This window comes from Carassius auratus, unplaced genomic scaffold, assembly GCF_003368295.1.
Source record: "Carassius auratus strain Wakin unplaced genomic scaffold, ASM336829v1 scaf_tig00003761, whole genome shotgun sequence".
NCBI lineage: Eukaryota > Metazoa > Chordata > Actinopteri > Cypriniformes > Cyprinidae > Carassius > Carassius auratus.
In genome coordinates, this window is record NW_020523543.1 from 139,076 (window position 1) to 161,570 (window position 22,495).

The window sequence follows — 22,495 nt, forward strand, 5'->3', positions numbered from 1 at the left end:
CTGGCTTGAGGAGAACAATATCCTAACCCACACCAGACCAGGAAGACACTTGGGTATGTTAGATTAGTTATATTATACTGCATATTACCACTACAGTCTATTTTAAAGTTGCACTACCGTGTTCATTCATGTGTTGTAAATCTGACTTTGTTTAGATTGCATATGACTCTTGCAACGGCCCGGTACCACTGGGACTGCATAAGCAGGCCAAGCTTACAGGCACATTTCATTTGTTTGGGATGTCAAGGCCCTATTTAAAGTGTATTACGATTAGTAAATAAAGATTTTGTTTTAATGACTGTGCATTTTTCCATACATGTAAGTTCAGACTTTTATATATTAGTGAATCATGTAAGTGATTTCTCCCTCTTATCTTTAAATCTGCTACTGTATCTTCTGCGGTAAATAATCTGACTGCCAGTAGCTGACTTCTAGTTTCTCAGCTTAAAGGAACAGCCTGATTTGTGTGAGATTTATGGTCCTTTCCTGCCCCGTCTTTTCCATACCTTTTTAAATCTATTTTTCACTCAAACTCTTATCATGCTTCAATTTCTACCATTCTATTCCTTCTCTTCTTAACCATAAACGCATGAAATGCAAGCTTGGTAACAAGTCTTGAAAAATAAAAAGAGCCAACCCAAAGATTCTTGAAACCCCCAAAACTCTTTGAAAAACCGTATTGTGAAAAACTTGAACCGCAAACCCAAGTGAGAATCGTGAACTACACTTTCAGAAAGAGTAAAAGAGAAATTTCCAGACTTCACTATGTTTGAATATCAACTCTTAATGTACCCCATATTGTTTTGATTAACTTAACATTATTTGATTTACAGTTTTTTTTTGTTATAAATATATATCAAATACTTAAATTGTATGTATATCTACATAAAAGCATTATCTGTGTTCTATTTCAAGTATAAGTGAACATCAATGTATACATCCATTAATAGATAAAACTAGTTTTTTTTATTTATTTTTTTATTTACTATAATGCATTACTTTTAATAGAAACTTTCCCCAATACTAAAAGAGATAGTATAAGCGATCTGACACACACATTTGAGGAGTCTCCACTTGGAGTCTCCACTAATGAGCTGATGTGTTGAATCAGGTGTGTTTGAATAAGGAGACAATGTGCAGTGTTGGGGGTTTTGCGGGACCAGGATTGGGAACCACTGCTCTAAGGGAAGCTACAACAGGGATCTCCAACCCTGCTCCTGGGGAGCTACCATCCTGCAGACTTCAGGTAGCCCTGAACTCCTTGATTAGCTGGTTCAGGTGTGTTTGATTGAGGTTGGAGCTGAAATCTGCAGGACAGTAGCTCTCCAGGAGCAGGGTCAGAAACCCCTGATCTACAACTTTAAGAAATACACCCTTCAAGTATTGTGGAGTATTTTATTTGGCCTGAGTTTGGGCTGTATTTTAAAGTTCAATACATACATTAAATAACAAATATATTTTTTGGTAAAATGGCTTTAACACTTAACACTGCTGAAGATAACAACACTGCCACATGGCTTTATAAAACAAATACTTTAATCTTAATTACAAAAACGTTAATCCAATCAGAAAAGAATGTGGCAGTGCATTAGCTGATTGTAAGGGTTTGCATGGAGGAGGTATGGGCTAAAGAAATATACGTCAGGTGCTTCTCAAGAGATGATTCCTCATGTACTCGCTCCTCCATCCTCAAGCATGTTACCCATAAACCTAACAGTCGGATATGATGAAGGATGTATCAGTTGTCTAATAACACCACGATGAGGCTAGATTTTTGAGGATGTACTACTGAAGAAACAAGCACCGCTGGAAACTCAAGTTTCAGAGTATAAATCCATACGTTGAAAGATCCTTGGGGAAGACACTGAACTCCACCTGCTCCCGATGATGGGGATGGGACCCTGATTGGCAGCCTCCATCAGTAATACTTTGTTTTGTCTGTAAGTGTCTGCCAGGGATCGATGGCTGCTTTAACAGCGACGTGAGCCAGCGGCAAAGACACCGAGACCTTCGACTAGCAGATTTAAGACTAGAGCGAAGGGATTAGACGAAGGCTTCGGCATGCTCCTGATCGCCTCCATCTGCTCGCTGTGTTGCTTCTGCAACAGATTCATAGTATCAGCGTGTCTTTTGTTCATGTTTGCGAACATCTTTTCAAACAGTTTCTGAGTTTCCTTCTCTGTGTTTCTATTCTTCGTCCTGAACTCTTCAATCTCCTGGCTCATCCTGTCCGCCTTCTCCTTAAAGCCCTTCTCCATCAGTGCGGTCTGCTCCCTCAGTTTGCTGTCCATGGCACGCTCGGCCTCCTCTCTCTGAAGCCTCATCTCCTCATCCATCTTCTCCTTCATCTGTCTCATCCTCTCTTCATTACTCCTCCTCTCGGTTTCCATCTTCTCTTCCAGCTGTCGCTGCTTCTGTTCCTTGGTGTTTATTTCTTGAGCCAGGAGAATGGCCTTCTCTCTTTCCTCTGGAAGAAGACCATTAGGCAAAAGTTATAACGTTTAGTGAGAAGTTTAATATGGACATTTTAATGACTTTCATGTTAGAGTGTACATTGTTAGCACAACTTTCTTAATTTGGCAGGCATCTGTATTATTTAGGTTACAAATTCATGGAAATGCATTGCACATTGCAGATCACATCAAGTGCTGGAAACATGAGATAAAGACTATGTTCATCCTAGTGAAGATAAATATACTAAAATGTATTTGAATCGGTTTCATGCTAAGTATAAAACAAACACTTTACTAAGTGCCAATCTGTGGCGTGTTTGGAGCGTCCATTCGGAGATGCATTTTCAAACACCTACAAAAGTGTCTTAAATCAGATTTGAAAATAACAATTAGTTTTTTTGTGCTGTCCAGACTTTGTGCATTTTTCTTCAGAACTAGTGAATACTAACGATATTTGGTAGCAAGAAATACACTGCATTTGATTATTAACGTATTAGTTTCAGTGTAAATGAGGCACAATTTCTCTGATGAACTGTTTTCTCCTCTAGAAGTAGCTATTGTTTCATGCTAAAGACTCTCACCCATTAGTTTTTTCTCCTTCTCCGTCAGTTTATTGTCAGCCTGCAGAATTGCATTAGACTCCACCAACTTCTGCTTCAGAAACTCTTCAAGTGTGTCTTCTGCCTGTGGACACCACAAAACCACATAACATGAACCGCCACTACCACATATCTGTGACTAGTACTATCAAAACATTACATCTACTACTAATGCTTGGGTCAACTATTCATGAGTCTCATGGAATTTGGTTTTACATCACAACTGACATATTTTTTTGTCACATTTAACAATGCAGCAAAACAAGACATTGAAGGTCAGTTAGAATTTGTTGAAGCATCGAAAATACATTTTGGTCCAAAAATAAAAAAAATACATCTTTAAATGTACAAATTTATGCCAATAACTATTGGCGAAAGCTACATCAAAGTGATTATTACATTTTAAATATGGATATTTTTCTTACAAAAAGAACATCAATTCACTTCAGGATGCCTTGGACATCCCCCGGAACCTTGTGAGTCCATTTTTGGGTTTTTTTGATGGGCGCTTTTTATTTTACTTCTTTACTTCTATTTTACTCTGAGTGGCATTAAACAGCTTGAAAGATCAAAGACAGTTTTTAATATAACTCTGACTGGATTCGTCTGAAAGAAGAAAGTCATGTACATCAAGGATGACTTGAGGGCGAGTAATTTATGGGCTAATTTTCATTTTTGGGTGAATTAAACTTTTATTATCTAAAAGGCCAGGTTGTGTGAGACATTGATAATCACCTTGACTTGGTTATTGGCTTGTATTTTATAATTCTTCACAATGTCTTCAAGGTCCTGGGAGAAGAGAAGATGACCACCGGGTATGGCATAGGATCCTTTCTTCAGCTTCTCTGTCATTGTTCCAGAGAGGGATGACAAAATATTCTCACATCTTTTCTTTGAAGCCGCCTCATTTTGACACAAGTATCCATGAAAGAGATTATTAATGCCTTCCTGCAACACCACACAACAGAGACAAAAAAATAACACCATATATTAGAGGCTACAATGACTCAAAATACCTTTGAATCAAAAGCTGAATGTGAGGGTGCCTTTAGATTTCTTTTAATGGTTAAAATGTCAGAGACATATCACTCATTAACCAACCCCCCTCAAAAAATAAGAAAATGACTGAATGGAGTCGCTGCTTTCTGGCCAAATATACCCAGAACTCCCTTTAAACAGGCATCAGCTCATCTCAATGTATCCTCGAACACCAGATGTTTAACTATTGTAAACTTAGACTCTTTTGCATGACCATTATGTTTAATAACAATTTAGTGGTAGATAATTATTGAAAGGTCATCACCTCTAGAGATTTCAGGTACGTCCCCTCGGTGTCCTTAAAGGAGCGCTTCATTAGGACCTGTGTTGCAGTCCTGCTGAGACGTTGGTGTTCTGATGTGACCTCCTTCAGTTCCAGAGGGAAGGACTTCTTCAGCTTCTCCATGCCACTCTGGTACACCTCAAGCCCCTCCTTCACCGCAGCTTGATTCTCAATCAGTGCCATGGCCATCACAGCGTTCTCCAGAAAGGGAACCTTACCGCTGGAAAGCGTGTCTACATACGTCTTCGCAAACTGACCCAGGACTACAGGGAAGGAGAAGCAAAACAACATTAACTCAAGACATTCAATTCAAAAACCCTACTGGTATACATACACTGCCCGGATAAAAATCTGGATTAAATAAGTAAATGTTTAAGATTTTAGACTTGAATCACTATTGATAGTCTTTGGGATGTCGACTTTACACTGCCTGTACAAAAATAAATCGCACACTTTAATATTTTTCCTTGGACCACCTTTATCATATTGCGCTTTTGTTGAGCCATTGTTTTGACAATGTTATGCAACATCACATCAATTATTTCTATGAAAAGTTGTATAAATGTTTGGCCAAGATCTTTCATTGCCAGTGGAACTGCTCTGTAAAATCAACTCCAGCTGCATATCGCAGACATTTCTTTTCTACTTCTTAAACGAATAAGCCATAAAATTGGTTGTATTTTATGGTTAAATTTTTTATATTATATTATATATATTTTTCTTATTATTGTAACTTTTCAAAACTATTCAATAATTGCAAATTTGTTATGTCACATCATTTCAAAAAATCCTGTTGTATCACCTCTGCCAGTGACAGTGTATCCGTCCTTCAGCTTCTTTACTTCACTCTTATCAAAGACAAAGTTGCAGAAACGTTGCGTGACCTCCTGAAAATCTGGGGAAAGTTCAGCAGGATCCAGGCTCTCCAGATGAGACACTTTCTCTGGGGCGGTTGGGAAAGGGAAAGTAAAACACTTCCGGGATGGGAAATAATTTCGGATACATTGCCGTGGAAGGTTGAACTCGTTGACAGTTCTTGAAGAGCCTTTAAAAGATGCATTTGTCAAAGATATTAGCAAAATACAGTGTTGCTCAATAAATTGAAATTCCCAAATGCTTTCAAATGCTTGCATGTTTTTGCAGAAATTATATTTAATTATTAATAAAGTGCCCCTATTATGGGTTATAAAAGGTTCATATTTTGGTTTTGGAGTCCCCAACGACAGGTTTACATAAATGCAAAGTCAAAAACACTTTCATGGTCTTATAATCTGCTTTTACTTTTACCTTATTTGCTCAACAGCTCACAAATGATTCACTCAACAATTCATTTTCCCAAACCCCTCCTTTGCATTACACTAATCTGTGGTGATTGGTCCGATTGGTCGATTTTATTTAAAGCAATGTTTGTGATCTTTTACCGCTCCAAAAGTGGCACCTACTGGCAAAAAATTATTTGCATTTTCATTCAGACCAACGCAAAAATCTAGTTTTCCAAAAAGTGGGTGGCCAGTACAGTAATGTTTCATGTTGATGTCAACATGAAATGGCTTGGGATTCATTTTAAAATGACTTGTTTCATAAAAAGTCATTTTCAAAAATCAATAATAAGGGCACTTTAATATTATTTGACTGGCTGACTATATTTCAAATTTATGGTCCGATGATTTAAAAGCTCCATTTGCATATCACCTGGTTTCAGCTTCAAGGCAAATTCCAAGTATTGGTCCTCGGTCACGTAAGTGCCATTTATTTTTTGTTCGAGGGTGAAGTCCCTCACCACCCAGATGAAACTGGGGAAGAACTTGACAAACTCTGAGTCCTCTCCATCCTCATCAGATTTGATCTTGATGTACTCCGTTAACTCTGTGACATATCTGTAGATGGTTAAGGTTTGGATACTAGGCAAATAGGGAACATCCTAATGCCATAGAGAAAACAGAGAGCTAGAGGTGTCAATAATGATGTATTCCTTCAGTTCCAGAGCTCCCTGAATAGCATATAACTGGTCTTGAAAGTCACTGAAAACATATGTGCATATGCTGTTGCATTTGTAATGCACAATCCAAATTGTTGTGCATTTATTTGAACTATCACAGGATGGGAGTATATTTGTGTAATAAATGGGTTCCCAAACTTATCCATTCCCCGCCTAGACTGGCATAATACAATACCAAAAAGAGTAAAGAGTAAGTGGATCTCCGAGAACAGTACAATAAAATAAAATAAAAACGTCTCAGGTTACGCATGTAAGCATGGTTCCCTGGGAAGGGGAACGAGACACTGCATGCATCTGAGGAATGTCTTCAGAATGACTGGTGTCTGAAGTATGAGTCCAAACATGATAATGAACTTGACACTGGCAGCCCATGACGTCATGACGGGAGTATAAAAGGGCACCTGCAAAAAACTCAAAATTCAAAACGTCTTTTCTGGGAAGCAGCGTCTCATTCCCCTTCTCGAGGAACCATGGTTACATGCATAACCCGAGACGTTCCCTTTAGAAGAGCATTTGTGAAACTGTTTTTCAAAACCCTTTTATATAACACTGACTGGATCAGAAGCTGTTGTTGTGTTGTCTCCTGTCTTTGCCCTCCACTCCACAGATTACAAATTTTTTAGCATTTTTCATGAGGATTTATCATAATTTCATTTTTGTTTAAATTCAATCAAACCCCAGAAAAGGCAGGAAAGTTAGACCATGGATATTTGAACTTACTACTACAGGTTTAATAATGCTGTTTCCGCCATTCTACACAGAACAAAGTCAGGTCAAACCACACATGGACAGAAAATTAATGAACCATTAAGAGTACTGTATAATGTAGGAGTGGAAGGATACTGCAGTTCCTCAATAGCTCTGTTGTCGATCGTCCCTTGGCTGTTCAGCACTAGTGTGCTACTCAGAAGGACAGACAGAGACAAGATCTTGGTATCATGCTTCGGGTCCCCCTGGGACAGACAATCATTTGACAAAAATTGAGATCGCAAGAATGAAATACATAGACTCCTGACAGCCTACAGACAATAACCATTTCCTATTTGAGGCCTAAAGTTAATTAGTTGGGGTCACTTCATCTACAGCGATATCATTGACTAATAAATGCACATACACTATTTAACTGAACAGAGATGACATCACTGAATTCAATGATGAACTGCTTTTAACTATCGTTTTGCATTATTGAGACACTGTTTTCATAAAGAATGTTGTTCAGTTTCTTTGACGAAATGTATTATATAAATATGTATATATAAATATATAAATATATAAATAAAGGTGACTTGACTTGACACTAACTGACTATCTGCTTCCCTGGCAGTTATTTAGTAAGTGATTGTAGAGTATCAGATTAGGGGAACAGAATAATCAGTCATCTCGGTCACTTTCTTATATCTTTGTCTTGTATATCTTTATCCTTATATCTTTCTTTGTTGCATTAGATTGTTCTAGTTCTCCAATCATACGGAATGACGACAGCAAAAAACCGTGAGCCGAACCACACCCACGTAATCTCCTACATGAGGCAGACAAAGCTCACCGCGTCCAAAGATAAGATATAATCTACATTCTTGAAAGCAATAACCAATTACCAGGCAGATTAACAACCAAAATAACATTTCACTGAGTGTTGACAGCATGATGAAGATCAATTAAAATACAAAAGGAATTCCCAGATTTGTACGAGATAGAAATAAATAAAAACCCAGAGCAAGCATGTACGAGTTAGTTTGTCAGGTAAAAATACAAGAACATGTTTACTGTGTCTGTCATGAAAACTACACTAATTACAATCATAAAGCTATAAAATGATAAATAGCAAATAACACTATATAACACTAGCTTATTTAGTTTATTTAGTTTTTAGTCAAATCAAATCTGCCCTTGTTGTTTGCCACTACGCCCGAGACACACAACACTTCCACTAGGAGACAACGCTCAGGACCTTTAACACAGTGCGTGAACACAAGCAGGGGAACATCTGAAACCAGCTGCCTATCAGCGTGTACCAGATACTCTTGCCTGCACATTTTCTCATCAAAATGCTTATGTAAATGTTTTTTTTCAGACTATAAAGGCTGTTACTTCACCTTGTCCACGTCTCCGAGTCCCTCGGTGTCCAGCAGCACCAGAGTGGTTCCTGGTTTAGTGGGGTGAGGCACGCACCACATCCAGATGCCCTTCGTCTTGGACTCGATTGTGCTGCCCAGTGCAAACCCTGAGAACCACACACCAGAAACCCCACAATGACTTGCATGCACTCATCTGGAGGACACGAGTGTTTGGATGACATCAGTGCTGCTGACCTGTTTGCTTCCCTGCCAGTCGATTCATCAGGTAGGACTTCCCAGTTCGGTAGAGACCCACCACGGCCACCACCACCACGGGCTGCTGGATCTGCTCCAGAACCTGCAACGCTGACCGCTGGACACACAGCTTCCCATCGGACGCCGTGTCAATCAAGCACACTGGTTTGTCCATGGCCACTGGAGACACAAACACATTTCACTTCCTTTAATCAACTGCATTGAGAAATACTCCAATAATCCTGCATTACACAGTACAGTAGCTCCCCACATGAGCATTTCCTCTTTCTGTTCGGGAACTTTGTGTGAATTGTGTGTTTTTAGTATTGCATTAACACATATTCCCAAAGGATTACACTAGCAGGCTGAATGAAACACACAGATTTGTTGTAAATGCTGTCAGATTTGTGTGTGCCCAGCTACAATCTATAACCGGACTGGATTTAACTGATACTGGTTTTATTAGAGAAGTTAATCATGTCACATGAACAAAGACCTTTGAAGCTTTAACAAAAAATGGACAGAACATCTATCAAGACAAGTCAGGTGTAGAGTTCACTAACACACACACACTCATTGAGTCCTAAAATTAAATCGCCAACACAATCTCAAGACAAATAATCACACATGATCAACTGCAGGAGCAAAAACAAACAGGAAGAATCTGCTTTTGTGCTGATGCTGACTGTAAAACAATAGACATTGATTGTTTGCCGTTATAAGAGCAGCACAAGTGCTTTAATAATCTGAATGAAGGAACGTCTCTTACCTGATTTATTTTTCTCCAGTCTAACTTCAGTCTGAGTTGTGTTTATGTCGTAGCTTCCTGATATTCTACCAGTGTCTCTTAGACACACCCTCCGCTCCAGACTCTGGATGCTGATTGGTCGAGAGTGAGTTAGGGGCGGTCCCTGGTCTCTCAGTGTGTCTCTGTCACTGATCTGAGCTCCTCCTATTGACTGAGCAAACAACAATGTGCAGTTTCTTTTTTCACTCTTAGTTTCCCTTTTTTTTTTAAACTGCGAACTGAAAAACATGTGACTGCAGGTACAAGAAGCTTGGATTGTTTCCAGAATGAGCAGCCACATAAAAAGATACAATGCTTTTCTTTGTTGTGGTACAGTATCACACAGATTGGAATGACATCTTGTGTATCTGAGCCTTGAACAACAAAAGCTGACCTGTGATACTCCAGAAATAAGAAGAGTACAGAAGATTGCCATTTTTAACCTGTGAACCTTGTTTCTGATGACAATAAATGGAAATTCCCAATAACTTTTCCTTATTGAATGAGCAAACAACAATGTGCAGTTTCACTCTTGGTTTCACTTTCAAAATCAGCAGCTGCAAACTGGAAAACACGTGACCAGCTGCTGCTGGTGGAATGGGTGGCCCAAACAAAAATAGTGTTGATTGAGAAAAGAAAAAAAAAAACTTCACATTTATCTTGAAAAAAAAAAACTTCATAAAAAACCCAACTTAATTCAAAACTATTGAAACTCTTGAACTGTCAAGCACTTGTGCCTGCGTCTTCTGCTTGTTCAGTGAGCAGTGAAGTGCCTGATAAGAGCTGTAGGTACATGAGCCAAAGGGGTGTCAGTAGGCCCTATTCAGGGGCATTTCAGCACCCCTAAATTGGTACTTTGTCCCTCTAAAAACCCTCTTTAAAACTGCAGCAAGCTTTGGCTGGTCCCCATCATTCAGCTTGTTCGAGGACAAGGTGTGTGCGTTTATCCACACACTTACGCCTGGATCTTCATCATAAATGAAGTTTTGTGATGCAGGAGCAATGCAGGAGGAGCAAAGTTTTTGCTGCTTTCACCCCTTATCACACTACAGTTGTTTCCATAGGAAAATAAAATAATTATAATTAATTAAAAAAAATAATTAATCTATGAAAATGTAATTTTTTAAAAGTTTTATTACACCAAATATTGTCCTATTAAACCATACATCAAAGGAAAGCTTATTTATTCAGCACTGGGATACAAGTTTAAAGTTTGGATATAAACTAAATGTTCATGAAAGCAATTAAAATAAGAGTACATCACCTTTTGAAAGTAATTTGTCTCTTCAAATGAAGATTTATTGATTACACTGTTGTGCCAGTAGGTGGTGAAAAAGGGGCTGTTAAAATGTATTTAAATCATACATGATATTTGTTCATGAACGCTGAATCATCCAGTAATGAAACAGGTGCATCTTGAGTGAGTCATTGAATCATTCATTCATAAATGACATGTGTTTTGTTTAGTTATCTGTTTCTTCTTTCGAATCATAAGAGAACCTCATCTTCCATTGGGGAGGGGAACTCTATTTTGCACACAAGCAGCTCTTAACAAATGGTTAATGCTATTCAGCTCCAATAAATGGTTGGCAAAAGAAAGAGAGACACAGGATAAATGTTTGACATCATAATTTAATCACATTAAAATCGAAACTGGGAATTGAAAAGAATCAGAATCACTAAGCAGAAGCGGAATTGATAACATTTTAACGCTACCCAATGCTACTCACTTCCCTGTTATGATGTTGACGGAGAATCTCCTATTCAATGCCAACCACCTCCTCAAGACAGGAGATCAATATCCCATGGTCTGTTGTGTAAAATGATGCACTAAGGTCTAAAAGCATAAGAACCACAGAGTCCCTTGATAATGATATATCATTTAGTACTGTGAACAGTGCAGACTCAGTACTGTGGAAGGCCTTAAAACCTGATTCAACTCATAAACAGCTTTCTGAACCAAAAAGCTCTGCAATTGAGTTAGGACAATCTTCTCTAAGATCTTGGACAAAAAAGGGGGTTCTGAAGTAGATCTTAAATTGGTTTGGACTTCTGCTATTCTCTTAAATGTAAAATGATTTTTGAACTATATAGTTATAGTTTTTGTACTTGGTTTGAACAGGTCTTGTGAGTGATAGTGACACACTGAAAGTTTGTTGTCATTATTGATGTTTTTCATCAGACCATCATATGACTCCTGAAGTCCTCATTGATTATTCTTTTAAATGTTTTCTTCAGACCATCATATGAACTTTGACCACAGGTCATCATTGATTTATTCTCTCACTGTCTTCAGACGACACCGGGTCAACATTCATATGATGGTCTGATGATAACATCATGTAGAAGAATAGATCAACTATGACCCTAAGCTCCAACAACAACAGTAACTGATATTTTGCTAATTGAAAGTTAGATTAGTATTGGCTTGGTTGTTTGCTAATGTTTGCTAGCTTGCTAAGTTTTATTTATTTAAGCACACTATGAAAATCAATATTACTTTTGGTTTTGGCTGGTTAGCTTAGCCAACTCCCTGAAAAATAAAGATTTTATTAGTCTGCATTGTTGTAATGTTACTATATTATGTGAAATAATGGTGATTTGTCTTTTCCCATGCAACCTGTGATAATCAGAAATAGAAATAAATAAATAAAATATTTTACATTTTATTTTGAATTAAGAATGATAAAAAGTACAGTATTTAAAAAATAAGTCTTAGATTATCAATAATTCTTAAAAGATATGTAAGAACATAAAATAATGTATGCTTATAATAAAACATTTTTATTCATCTCATCCCACTGTCAGGATTAGATTTAGTTCTATTTAGTTTCATTGGGTCTCATTTATCAATGTAACATAACAACGAGCCCAGATCTGTGTGCACCAATCAGTTTACGCCAGTGTTCACGTGTGAGTCAGAACACATTTGTATGCCCCCAATCCTGTCGTACATTGATTAATGTGGTGGCAGAAAACAACCATCATTTGAATATCATGTGCCTAAAAATACCCAGTTTAGAAGCTTTACTCCCAGAGAAAGAAAAAAGAAACAGACAGGGGAAAAAAAGGAAGTAATCTCATGAAAGAGAAACTGATCTTGCTCCAAAAACACACATTCCCCTTTTTATTGCAAACATTTACAGTAATTTATATGTATATTAAATATCAGTAAATATAACAAAAAATTATACACACTATAGTTCCTCTCACTCTACAATTAATCCTTTAAATTTAATGGTATTCAGAACAGAATAAGAATAAAAAATAAGCAGCTGTTAAATTATATATTAGACTATGAAATAAAACACAAATCAGGCTATAGTGGCATTCATTCATTATAAGCAATAGTTAATAACTAACAGTATTATGGAGCAGTCACGGAGCTAACACATAGATATACTCAGATAGCTGTGTACCAGTACATATCCAGACCAGATGGTGGATCAGCACCTAGAAAGGACCTCTACTGCCCTGAAAGACAGCGGAGACCAGGACAACTAGAGCCCAGATACAGATCCCCTGTAAAGACCTTGTCTCAGAGGAGCACCAGGACAAGACCACAGGAAACAGATGATTCTTCTGCACAATCTGACTTTGCTGAAGACATACTTTTAGCTATTGACACACTGTTTTCCTAATGAATGTTGTTCAGTTGCTTTGATGCAATGTTTTTTGTTTAAAGCACTATATAAATAAAGGTGACTTGACTTGACTACCTAGGAAGGGCTACCAGAAGGGGGACCTACTGAAACTACCCAGACAACAAAGAGTGGGCTCTCTACTTACAACCCATTTGGGGAGGTAGCATTCTCTAGGTAAGGGCTCAAGAGAACATTACTTAAAACCCTAAGCAGGGGAGCGATCTCTGAGCTAGCACATAGCTGTAGCATTTGGATCGATCAGACACACAACTATTTGTTACATTTAACAAAGAATTTCTAACACCTCCTCATCTAACCAAAGGGTCTATGGACCCATCCCCCAAAAATGAAGCTTCTGTATCACCTCAAAAAGGACAGAACAGGCCTCTGGTTCCTTAGCAACCAAAGGCACACTATCTGGTAACACTAGGTTTACAACACCCAAAAATGTGGCTAAGCCACTCTTAACTCAAGTCTCTCAAAAACAGACACATAATGCACATAAAAAAGTACTGTAATTAATTAAAGAGCCACACAAATGGGAAATCAAAAATTACCTGTATTACAGTGTATGATGTAGCTGTCCATCAGTGTAAACAATGTGCAAAGTAATTAAACCAAAAAGTACACGATTTATAAAGTTATTGGCTTCTAAAGTAAGGAGTCAACTCTGAATCGCTGAAACGAGTCGTTATAGATTTCAAATCTTTTGCCCATCTCTATGTACGTCACTAGGAACACTTTGCATAATAATCTCCGCCCACCGTCTTGAGAGAAACTGAACTCTGACCTGTCCCACCCCCCACAACACACACACACACACACAAACACACAGAGGCTCTGGTTGGTGTGAGAGCATCATGTCGAGGAGACAGTGTGTTTTTAATTTCAAAGGCAAGTTTGTTTTATTTTCACTGCCAAAGAAAAGATCAGAAGAACCAATGGCTAAAATTCATTTTACCAAAATACCAGAGCAGTACAAAAAATTGCTTTTGTTGTGTTCACAACATTTCACTGATGACTGCTTTTCTAATCTCGGTGAGTACAAGGCGGGATTTTCAAAGCGTTTGGCCATAAAAGAGGGTTCATTACCAACTTTATTTAGAACAATAATACATAATACATAATTCACCCCAAACAGATGCTAACGCATTGTTTACCGTGAAGTTGTGTGCGGAACAACCAATCAAAACTATGTTAGTTGACCAATCAGAACACAGTATGCTACCGAAAGGTGGGGTTTAAGGAAACTGAATCTTTTGAACAGCTTCGCGCGAACCGTTTGGGGATCTCTGAGAATTGAGGTAATTTTATAAATGATATTTTGACAAAATGAAAATGTTTTTTAACCTTGGATGGATTTAAACCTAATGTACAGGACTTATAAACAGTGATAGGAAGCTTACAATTTTCATCTTACTGGCTCTTTAATTTACTTGTAGCATTATAGCAGTAATAGAACAATAAAATGATTTGTTCATCCACAGAGCAGACAGTGTTAATCGTTTATTGACTCTAATTAAAATTATTTCTCTGGCCACGAAAATTAATTTTACTACCAATGCATTGCTTCCTGAGCATGTAACAAAACTGGAACGTTAAAGTGAGCTCGTCCTGTCAGCAGCGAACACAGAAAACCAAGCGTGAATACATATGGATGTTTATTAAACTACACTACAGGGGAACATGAAACATCTGACTAAACACAAACACACACACATTAAACATAGATGCTAACGCAAGGAAGGCATGGATAGAGAGAGAGAGAGCGCTAGAGAGAGAGCGAGTGAGCGATCAGGTGCAAGAGAGTGGAGAGTCATGGCAGTATTTACTCATAAACCACATCACAACCTGTTAAGAACCATCAAAAAATTACCTTAATTAAAATGGATCAAAACCTAAAGCGCATCTAAATAGTTAACAAGCGGTTACTTTCATTGGTTCTGTAGTTGTTGAGTAAAGTTTTCCGGTGCATGTATAATGCGTAGATTCCTGTTGAATCCTGTTAGGAGTGAAACCTTCATCATTTCATCCATGGGTTGACTGCTCCAAAGTGAATCAACAAAGTTGCTGAAAACTTCCATGAAGATCAGACTCTCCCCCGAATGGGGAGTCGCTATACTTGTTTGAGGAATAAAAAGCAGATAATGTTGATACCCAGGAAGAAAACGTAGAAGATCTTAAAGCAGAGATAAACTCATACACCTGAATATAAGCTTTAAGAGTCTAACTAATACAAGTAAAGAATTGTAACTAGGCTACTACAATAGTAAAACACACTAACAATACATGCACATTAATTATAGTCTAAATTAATAAAAGTGTGTGTGTTGTGTATTGTGAGAATGTGAGTTGGCTGCTCAGCCAGGCCCCTTTGGTGTCTGGCATTGAGGGCTATCTAGTTATCTCCAATCTTCTAGTGGCTTCAGTGTTTCACCTGGGCAACTATCGTCCAATCCCTCATGTTCCCACCAGCACTGAGGTGTATGCTGCTCACTCCCATCAACTCTGCTCACCCCTTTGGGCAAGAAGACATTCTGGGTTCCAGCTCTCATCCACTCATCATGTCCACCCACCGAAGTATCCACTTACCTGCATCATTCTCACTGTTTCTATCTTACCTGTACCAATAAAATCCTGCGTTCCACTAACCCCCTGCCTTCAGTCCGTTTTGTTACAGAAGATCTGACCAAAAACAGAATGAGCTGGGCTGAGGATTATATGTGTGAGATCCTACAGGAGATTTTTGTTTTTTTGACTACTTATGATTGTTGCAGACCCGTAGCAGATTTTATTAATTATGATCTCGAGTTAAATGATTCCAAGTTCTTTGTTGATTTGGAGGATCCTAATCCGCTCATCCGGAACCATGTGGTTGAGATGAGTCATGCGCAAAAGATGTGGCTGTGAGACACGATGCTTTGTAGTGAATCAGAAGAGCCGGCTCCCAGTTTTTTCCCTTTGGCTGCTTACTTCAAGGCAGAACTTTGTTTTGATTGGTCAGCAATTGCTTCGCGGCCAATCAGATGTGAGTATGTGGGATCATACCATTATGTAAAAACAGAGAGGGGGATGAAGAGAAGCAGCACTCAACTGCAAGTTAACGAGTCGTAACAACGTTAATGGAGGGGAGTATTGTGTAATGTGGCAACATTGGTTCCTTCAGAGAGAATCTTCTCAAAAACAGGGCAGATGATCACAGAAAGAAGAAATAAGATCAGTCCATCAAAGCTGAGGCATCTAAATTTTTTGAATGCAAATCTTCACTGAGGACATTAATAGTGTTTGCTTGAGTCCGGTTCTAGTTCTGTGGATTTATTTTCGGTTTTGTTGTTAATTTGTGCAATAAAATGTTTGATTAGTGGCTCAGTGGTTCATTTAGGTTGTCTACAAACCGCAAGGTTGGTGGTTCAATCCCTGGCTCCACCTGACCAAGTGTTGAGGTGTCCTTGAGCAAGACACCTAACCCCAGCTGCTCCCGACGAGCTGGATTGCACCTTAAATGGCTGACACCGCAGGTGCTGTATGAATGAGTGAGTGAATGTGTGAATGTGAGGCAACTTGTAAAGCGCTTTGGACGGCCATGGGGTCTGTTGAAAATGCTTTATAAATGCAGTCCATTTACCATTTAAGACAAAGGCCTACAAAAAATCCTAAATTTGCCATGCAGGAGTCAAAAGAGCTGGCTCTTCTTTGGGAGCTGAGCCAATTTCTCTGAAAAGAGCCGAACTTCCCATCACTAGTGACAGTGAGGTGGATGGAGACGTCAGTCACTCCCTATCTAGAACTACAAATTAAATACAAAAAAAACTTACCTACTTCCTCTCCCCAAAACTAGGCTAACAGGACTCATTGGATTAGGTTAACTACTCTCTGGTATAATGACAAACTAGCAATTACAGCTCCAATCATTCAGCAACAGATGTTTTCAAGTTCTAATGATCAATGACCTAGTTCTAGTAACATATCCACAAATCAGGAAACCTCAAACCAACAAGTAAGTCAGTCAACTAAACAATTCAGAAAATGACAAAACAAAACACAACTCAAACAATCAAAAAGAAAAATGAACGTGGCTGCCAAAAATGGACAGTTGTCCCGCTGGCTGAAAAGCAGGATGGCTGACAACACCAAATGAAGCCTGGCCCCCTTTTAAGCAGGTAGGTCCATCCTGATTGATCGAATGATAAACCGAGCAGCCAATAAACAAAACCTAAGAATTTAGAACAGAAAAAGAGAGGGAAAGAAAACGGAGCAAACATACAAGGAACTTAACACCCTGGATGGGCTCCCAATCTCCTGTTATTCCCAGATCAGCCTCATGATCTCCCGTTGTGCCCAGAAGAGGCCCCCAATCTCCTGTTGTGCCCAGAAGAGGCCCCGATCTCCCGTTGCACCCGTAAGAGGCCCCAGATTATTCCCCAGCGAGCCCAGAAAGGCCCCTGATTCCCCATCGAGCCCAGGGAGGGCTCCTGATTCCCTGTCGAGCCCAGGGAGGGCTCCTGATTCCCTGTCAAGCCCAAGGAGGGCTCCCGAACCCCAGTTAAGCCCAGGGAGGCCCCCGATCTCCCGTGGGCCCAGAAGAGGCCCCCGATCACCCGTTGGGCCCAGAAGAGCTCCCCAATCTCCCATTGTGCCCAGAAGAGGCCCCCGATCTCACGTTGAGGCTCCTGATCTCCAGTTATGCCCAGATTAGGCACCTGTTCCTAAATTTTGCCAAGAAAAGGCACCCGATCTCACGTTGTGCCCAGAAGAGGCCCCCGATCTCCCATTGTGCCCAGAAGAGGCCCCCGATCACCCGTTGGGCCCAGAAGAGCCCCCCGATCTCACGTTGTGCCCAGAAGAAGCCCCCGATCTCCCGTCAAGGCTCCTGATCTCCAGCTATGCCCAGATTAGGAACCTGTTCCTAAGTTTAGCCCAGAAAGGCACCCAACCTCACGTTGAGCCCAGAAGAGGCCTCCGATCTCCCGTTGTGCCCAGGGAGGGCTCCTGATTACCCATCAAGCCCAGGGAGGGCTCCCGAAACCCTGTTAAGCCCAGGGAGGGCTCCAGAACCCCAGTTAAGCCCAGGGATGGCTCCTGATTACACATTGAGCCCAGGGAGGGAGGGGCAGTAGAGATCTAGCCATAGAGGCCGAGGCGATGGATGGAGCCGCGGCCTCGGAGCCAGATCCACCATGGCCCCACTAGTCTCCAGATCCTCCATGGCTGCCCCACTCTCCAGATCCACCCTGGAGGTCCTCCTCTGCTCCACCCTGTTCCTATCCTGCACCAACCTCCTGGGTGCCCACCCCATGTTACCGCTCGGGACGAGCCTTCTGGGACTGTCACAAGTCGGTCAGACTCATCATCCACAATGCACTCCCTCACTCAAGCATTTATCTACAGCACCGGTTCACCATCCAATCAGTTTATCACCTGCACCTGTTCACAATTGAATCATCAATTCCCCAGAACATAAAGGTACACACCTCATTCACCAAGTTGTCAGATCTCGTGACTTCACAGCGGAACATTCCTCTGTCTAAGTTACCCGCATTGACTCCTCTTATTTCTTGTGCTTACTTACTCTCCAGCAATCTCCAATCTTCTCCTGGTGTCTTTAGTGTTTCACCTGGGCAACAATCTTCCGATCCCTCCAGTTCCCACCATCACTGAGGTGTGTAATCACTCCCGTCAACTCTGGTCACCCCATCCAGCCTTCAGTCCATTTTGTTACACATGTTGGCCACAATTATTGTCACCCAATTATTGAAGTGTCCTTTCCCCAAGATAACAGCTCTGAGTTTTCTACTATAATGCCTGAAAAGTTTAGAGAACACCTGATAAAAAATCAGAGACCATTCCTTCATTCAGAATCTCTCTAGAATCTTCAGATTCACAGCTCCATGTTGGTGCTTCTCCTCATTAACTTCATTTTTTTCTATAGAGTTCAGGTCAGGGGACTGGGACAGGTATAACAGAAGCTTCGTTTTGTGTTCAATGGCTGATTTTTATGTTAATCTTGATGTCTGTTTTGGAATACTCCCCTGATTGAAGATCTAAACTTGGTCCATTATATGATTTCTAACAGAGGCAGTCAGGTTTAGACTTTTTTAATCTGTTGGTATTTGATAGAATCCATGATGTCATGTTTCTAAACATGATGTCCAGGACCTCCAGCAGAAAAAAGATCCAGAGGTATTGTGACATGCGTCCCGAGCGCTCGTCAGCGTCGCCCTGGCAACACACCGGAATCACCGGCACGAGCTCATCACGGGCTGAGCGGTCGCACCTGCAGCTCATCAAGCAGGGCCTACTTAGGCAGAGGAGGAAGACAGAGTGGTGAGGAATGTCTCCTAACAAAGACGCTAACCCTTACCTCCTCTTTTCCAGAGAGCAGCGTGTGACCGTCAGCCCCACCAAGGAGAGCACAGCACGGGATCCACCACTCAGGACACAGCGAGCACGAGGGACTTAAAGCGCCACGGAGAACACCGCCTTCACCCAGAGCACTTTCATCTAATAAATCCACCCTTCGGGGACTTTTCTCTTCCATCGGTTGTCGTGTAGTTCCTCACCCCGCCACACTGGTGGAGAATGCGGGCAAGAGTGTGAGCTGGACACCGACAACCGACCCCTGAGGAGACCGTTAAAGCCACCCGTTTGTTTTTTTTTTGTTTTCCTTTTTCCCCTGTCATTTGTATCTGCTCTGTTTTCACAGGCGGCCGCTCCTCCCCCGGCATGGAAGAACTGCTCAAACACCTCACCGAGGTGAGCATCCGCCAGCAACAAATAGTGGAGCACATGGCCTCACGTCAAGGAGACGCCGAACGTGAGCTCGCCGCCCTCCGCGCCGCCGCCCACCGCACGCCGCTGCCTGACCCCCGTGTCCAAGCCGTCCAGCTGATGCCACGGATGACATCGCATGACGACGTGGAGATGTATCTTCGGATGTTTGAGGCCACCGCAGTCCGGGAGGCGTGGCCAGAGGACGAGTGGGCCCACCTCCTCGCACCGCTGCTGACCGGGGAAGCGCAGCGGGCGTATTTCACCATGACGGCCGAGAGAAGCCGGAACTATGGAGAGGTGAAGAAGGAGATCCTGGGCCGAGTAGGCCTTTCCCCAATCTGTGCGGCGCAGCAATTCCATGACTGGGAATATCGAGCTCGACAGCCCGCTCGCGCCCAGGCGGCCGAACTATCCCGGCTGGCCCAACATTGGCTGTTGACCGGGGGTCCCTCCGCACACCAGGTAGCTGAGCGTGTGGTGATCGACCGACTCCTCCGCGCCCTTCCCCGCGCGTTGAGGCAGGCGGCTGGCATGAGGAACCCCACTGATCTCGACGGGCTCGTGGAGGCCATTGAGCTGGCGGAGGCCGCCCAACACCGGGAGATGGGGGAGCGAGCGCCGCCTTTTCCCCGAAGGGTGGTCCAGGAGCGACGCTCCCCGGAGGGCACCCAGCGACCCGTGAGCAGGCCTGCGGTTCCCGGCCCCCAGGACGAGCCAATGCCCACCGAGCCGCCGCGTTCCCCAGGACGGACATGGCTAGCAGGCTGTTCAGTCCACGGTCCAGCGCCGAAGGCACCACGGGCCAGGGTGCGCATCAACGGCCGGCCGTTCGTCGCCGTCCTCGACTCGGGCAGCGGGGTAAGCCTGATACAACCGACTGTCCTTCCACCCCGAATAGGTTCCAGGGCCCGACTGGCGATAACGTGCGTGCACGGGGATACCAGGCATGTGCCGGCCCGGAGAGTGACCATCACCGCGACACCTGGTTCCTGGCCCGTCGAAGTGGGAATCTTAAGGAACCTACCGGTACCCGTTCTCCTCGGCCGGGATTGGCCGGGGTTCGATCAGCTCCTCACCTCCAGCACACAGCCTGCTAGCCCGGCCGGGAACCGCCGACGCCGGAGTCCAGCAAGGCGCCCTCGACGAGGCCCCGCGCTGCTGACGTCGGACAGCCCTCGAGGAGGTGAGTCCCCCTCCCAAAACTCTAACCTGTTCTTCGATGTCTTCCAGCAGATAGCGGGAGGGGGGACGCTCGCCAAAGAGCAGCGTGGGGACGAGCGCCTCAATCATTGCTGGTCTCAAGTGCGGGTGGCGGAAGGAGAGGATCTACAACCAGCTCCCCACCCCACACCCCACTTCATCATCCAAAACGGCCTGCTCTATTATGTCGGCCAGCGGAGGGGGGAGGAAAAGACGCTGTTGGTGGTACCACGGAGCAAAGTCCCGGCGGTCTTGGAACTCGCCCACGCCCACCCGATGGCTGGCCACCTCGGCGCCCAAAACACGGTGCAACGGATCCGGGACCGCTTCCACTGGCCGGGACTGGAGGCGGATGTCAAGCGGTACTGCCAAGCGTGCCCGACGTGCCAACGGACCTCGCCACATACTCCTCCCCCTAGCCCGCTGATCCCGCTGCCGATCATTGAGGTGCCCTTCGAGCGCATCGGGATGGACCTAGTGGGGCCGCTGCCGAAGTCCGCCCGGGGCCATGAACACATCCTGGTTATCGTGGATTATGCCACCCGCTACCCAGAGGCCATTCCCCTCCGCAAGGCCACCGCCAAAAATATCGCACAGGAGCTCTTCCTACTGAGTAGTCGGGTTGGCCTGCCAGCGGAGATCCTGACCGACCAGGGCACCCCTTTCATGTCCCGGATCATGGCTGACCTCTGTAAACTCCTCAAAGTCCGACAGATCCGGACCAGCGTATACCACCCACAAACCGATGGGCTCGTGGAACGCTTTAACCAGACCCTGAAACAGATGCTGCGCCGTGTCGTGGCCGAGGACCGACGCGACTGGGACCAGATGATCCCGTATGTGCTGTTCGGGATCCGGGAGGTGCCCCAGGCATCCACCGGCTTCACGCCCTTCGAGCTCCTCTTCGGCCGCCAACCCCGAGGGCTCCTAGATGTCGCCCGGGAAGCCTGGGAACAACAGCCTGCGGTATGTCGGACCACCGTCGAGCACGTCAAGGCCATGAGGGAGCGGATCGACAGGGTCATGCCATTGGTCCGGGAGCATCTGACCAAGGCCCAGCAAGACCAGCAGCGCCTTTTCAATCGGGCTGCCCAACCCCGGGAGTTCCAGCCGGGAGATCACGTCATGGTACTGGTCCCCACCTCAGCCTGTAAGTTCCTGGCCCGCTGGCAGGGCCCGTATACGGTCACCGAACGGGTGGGACCCGTCACCTACAAAGTGCGCCAACCTGGTCGTCGAAGGGAAGAGCAGCTCTATCATATAAACCTGTTGAAGCGCTGGGTGGGGACCGGGCCCCAGCTCTCGGCCCTCGCCGCCACCTCTCCCGTGGTTGTGGACCTGGTCGGTCAGTTCTCGGATGTGTTCTCCCCTCTGCCAGGGCGGACGACCGTCATCCAGCACGAAATCCGAAC

General features: G+C 43.1%; 1 protein-coding gene across 1 annotated transcript; it reads right to left on the bottom strand.

The window, feature by feature from the left end:
• Window positions 1-1,381: 1,381 nt before the first annotated feature.
• Window positions 1,382-9,733, bottom strand: LOC113070307 (guanylate-binding protein 1-like). Its single transcript, XM_026243551.1, has 10 exons — window positions 9,451-9,733; window positions 8,682-8,861; window positions 8,466-8,593; window positions 7,216-7,325; window positions 6,066-6,250; window positions 5,176-5,418; window positions 4,356-4,636; window positions 3,788-4,000; window positions 3,035-3,137; window positions 1,382-2,467 (listed from the first exon to the last, which is right to left on the bottom strand). The coding sequence occupies exons 1-10, from the start codon at window positions 9,716-9,718 to the stop codon at window positions 1,971-1,973; spliced, it is 2,208 nt and encodes a 735-aa protein (XP_026099336.1). The 5' UTR covers window positions 9,719-9,733; the 3' UTR covers window positions 1,382-1,970.
• Window positions 9,734-22,495: the final 12,762 nt, after the last annotated feature.

Coding starts and splice junctions, on each gene's coding strand:
- LOC113070307 (XM_026243551.1), bottom strand. CDS start 9,718: ATGTTTTTCAGTTCGCAGTTTAAAAAAAAAAGGGAAACTAAGAGTGAA. Junction 8,862..9,450: donor ACTGGAGAAAAATAAATCAG/GTAAGAGACGTT, acceptor TTGTGTCTCCAG/TGGCCATGGACAAACCAGTG. Junction 2,468..3,034: donor GAAGGAGAAAAAACTAATGG/GTGAGAGTCTTT, acceptor GTCTTCTTCCAG/AGGAAAGAGAGAAGGCCATT.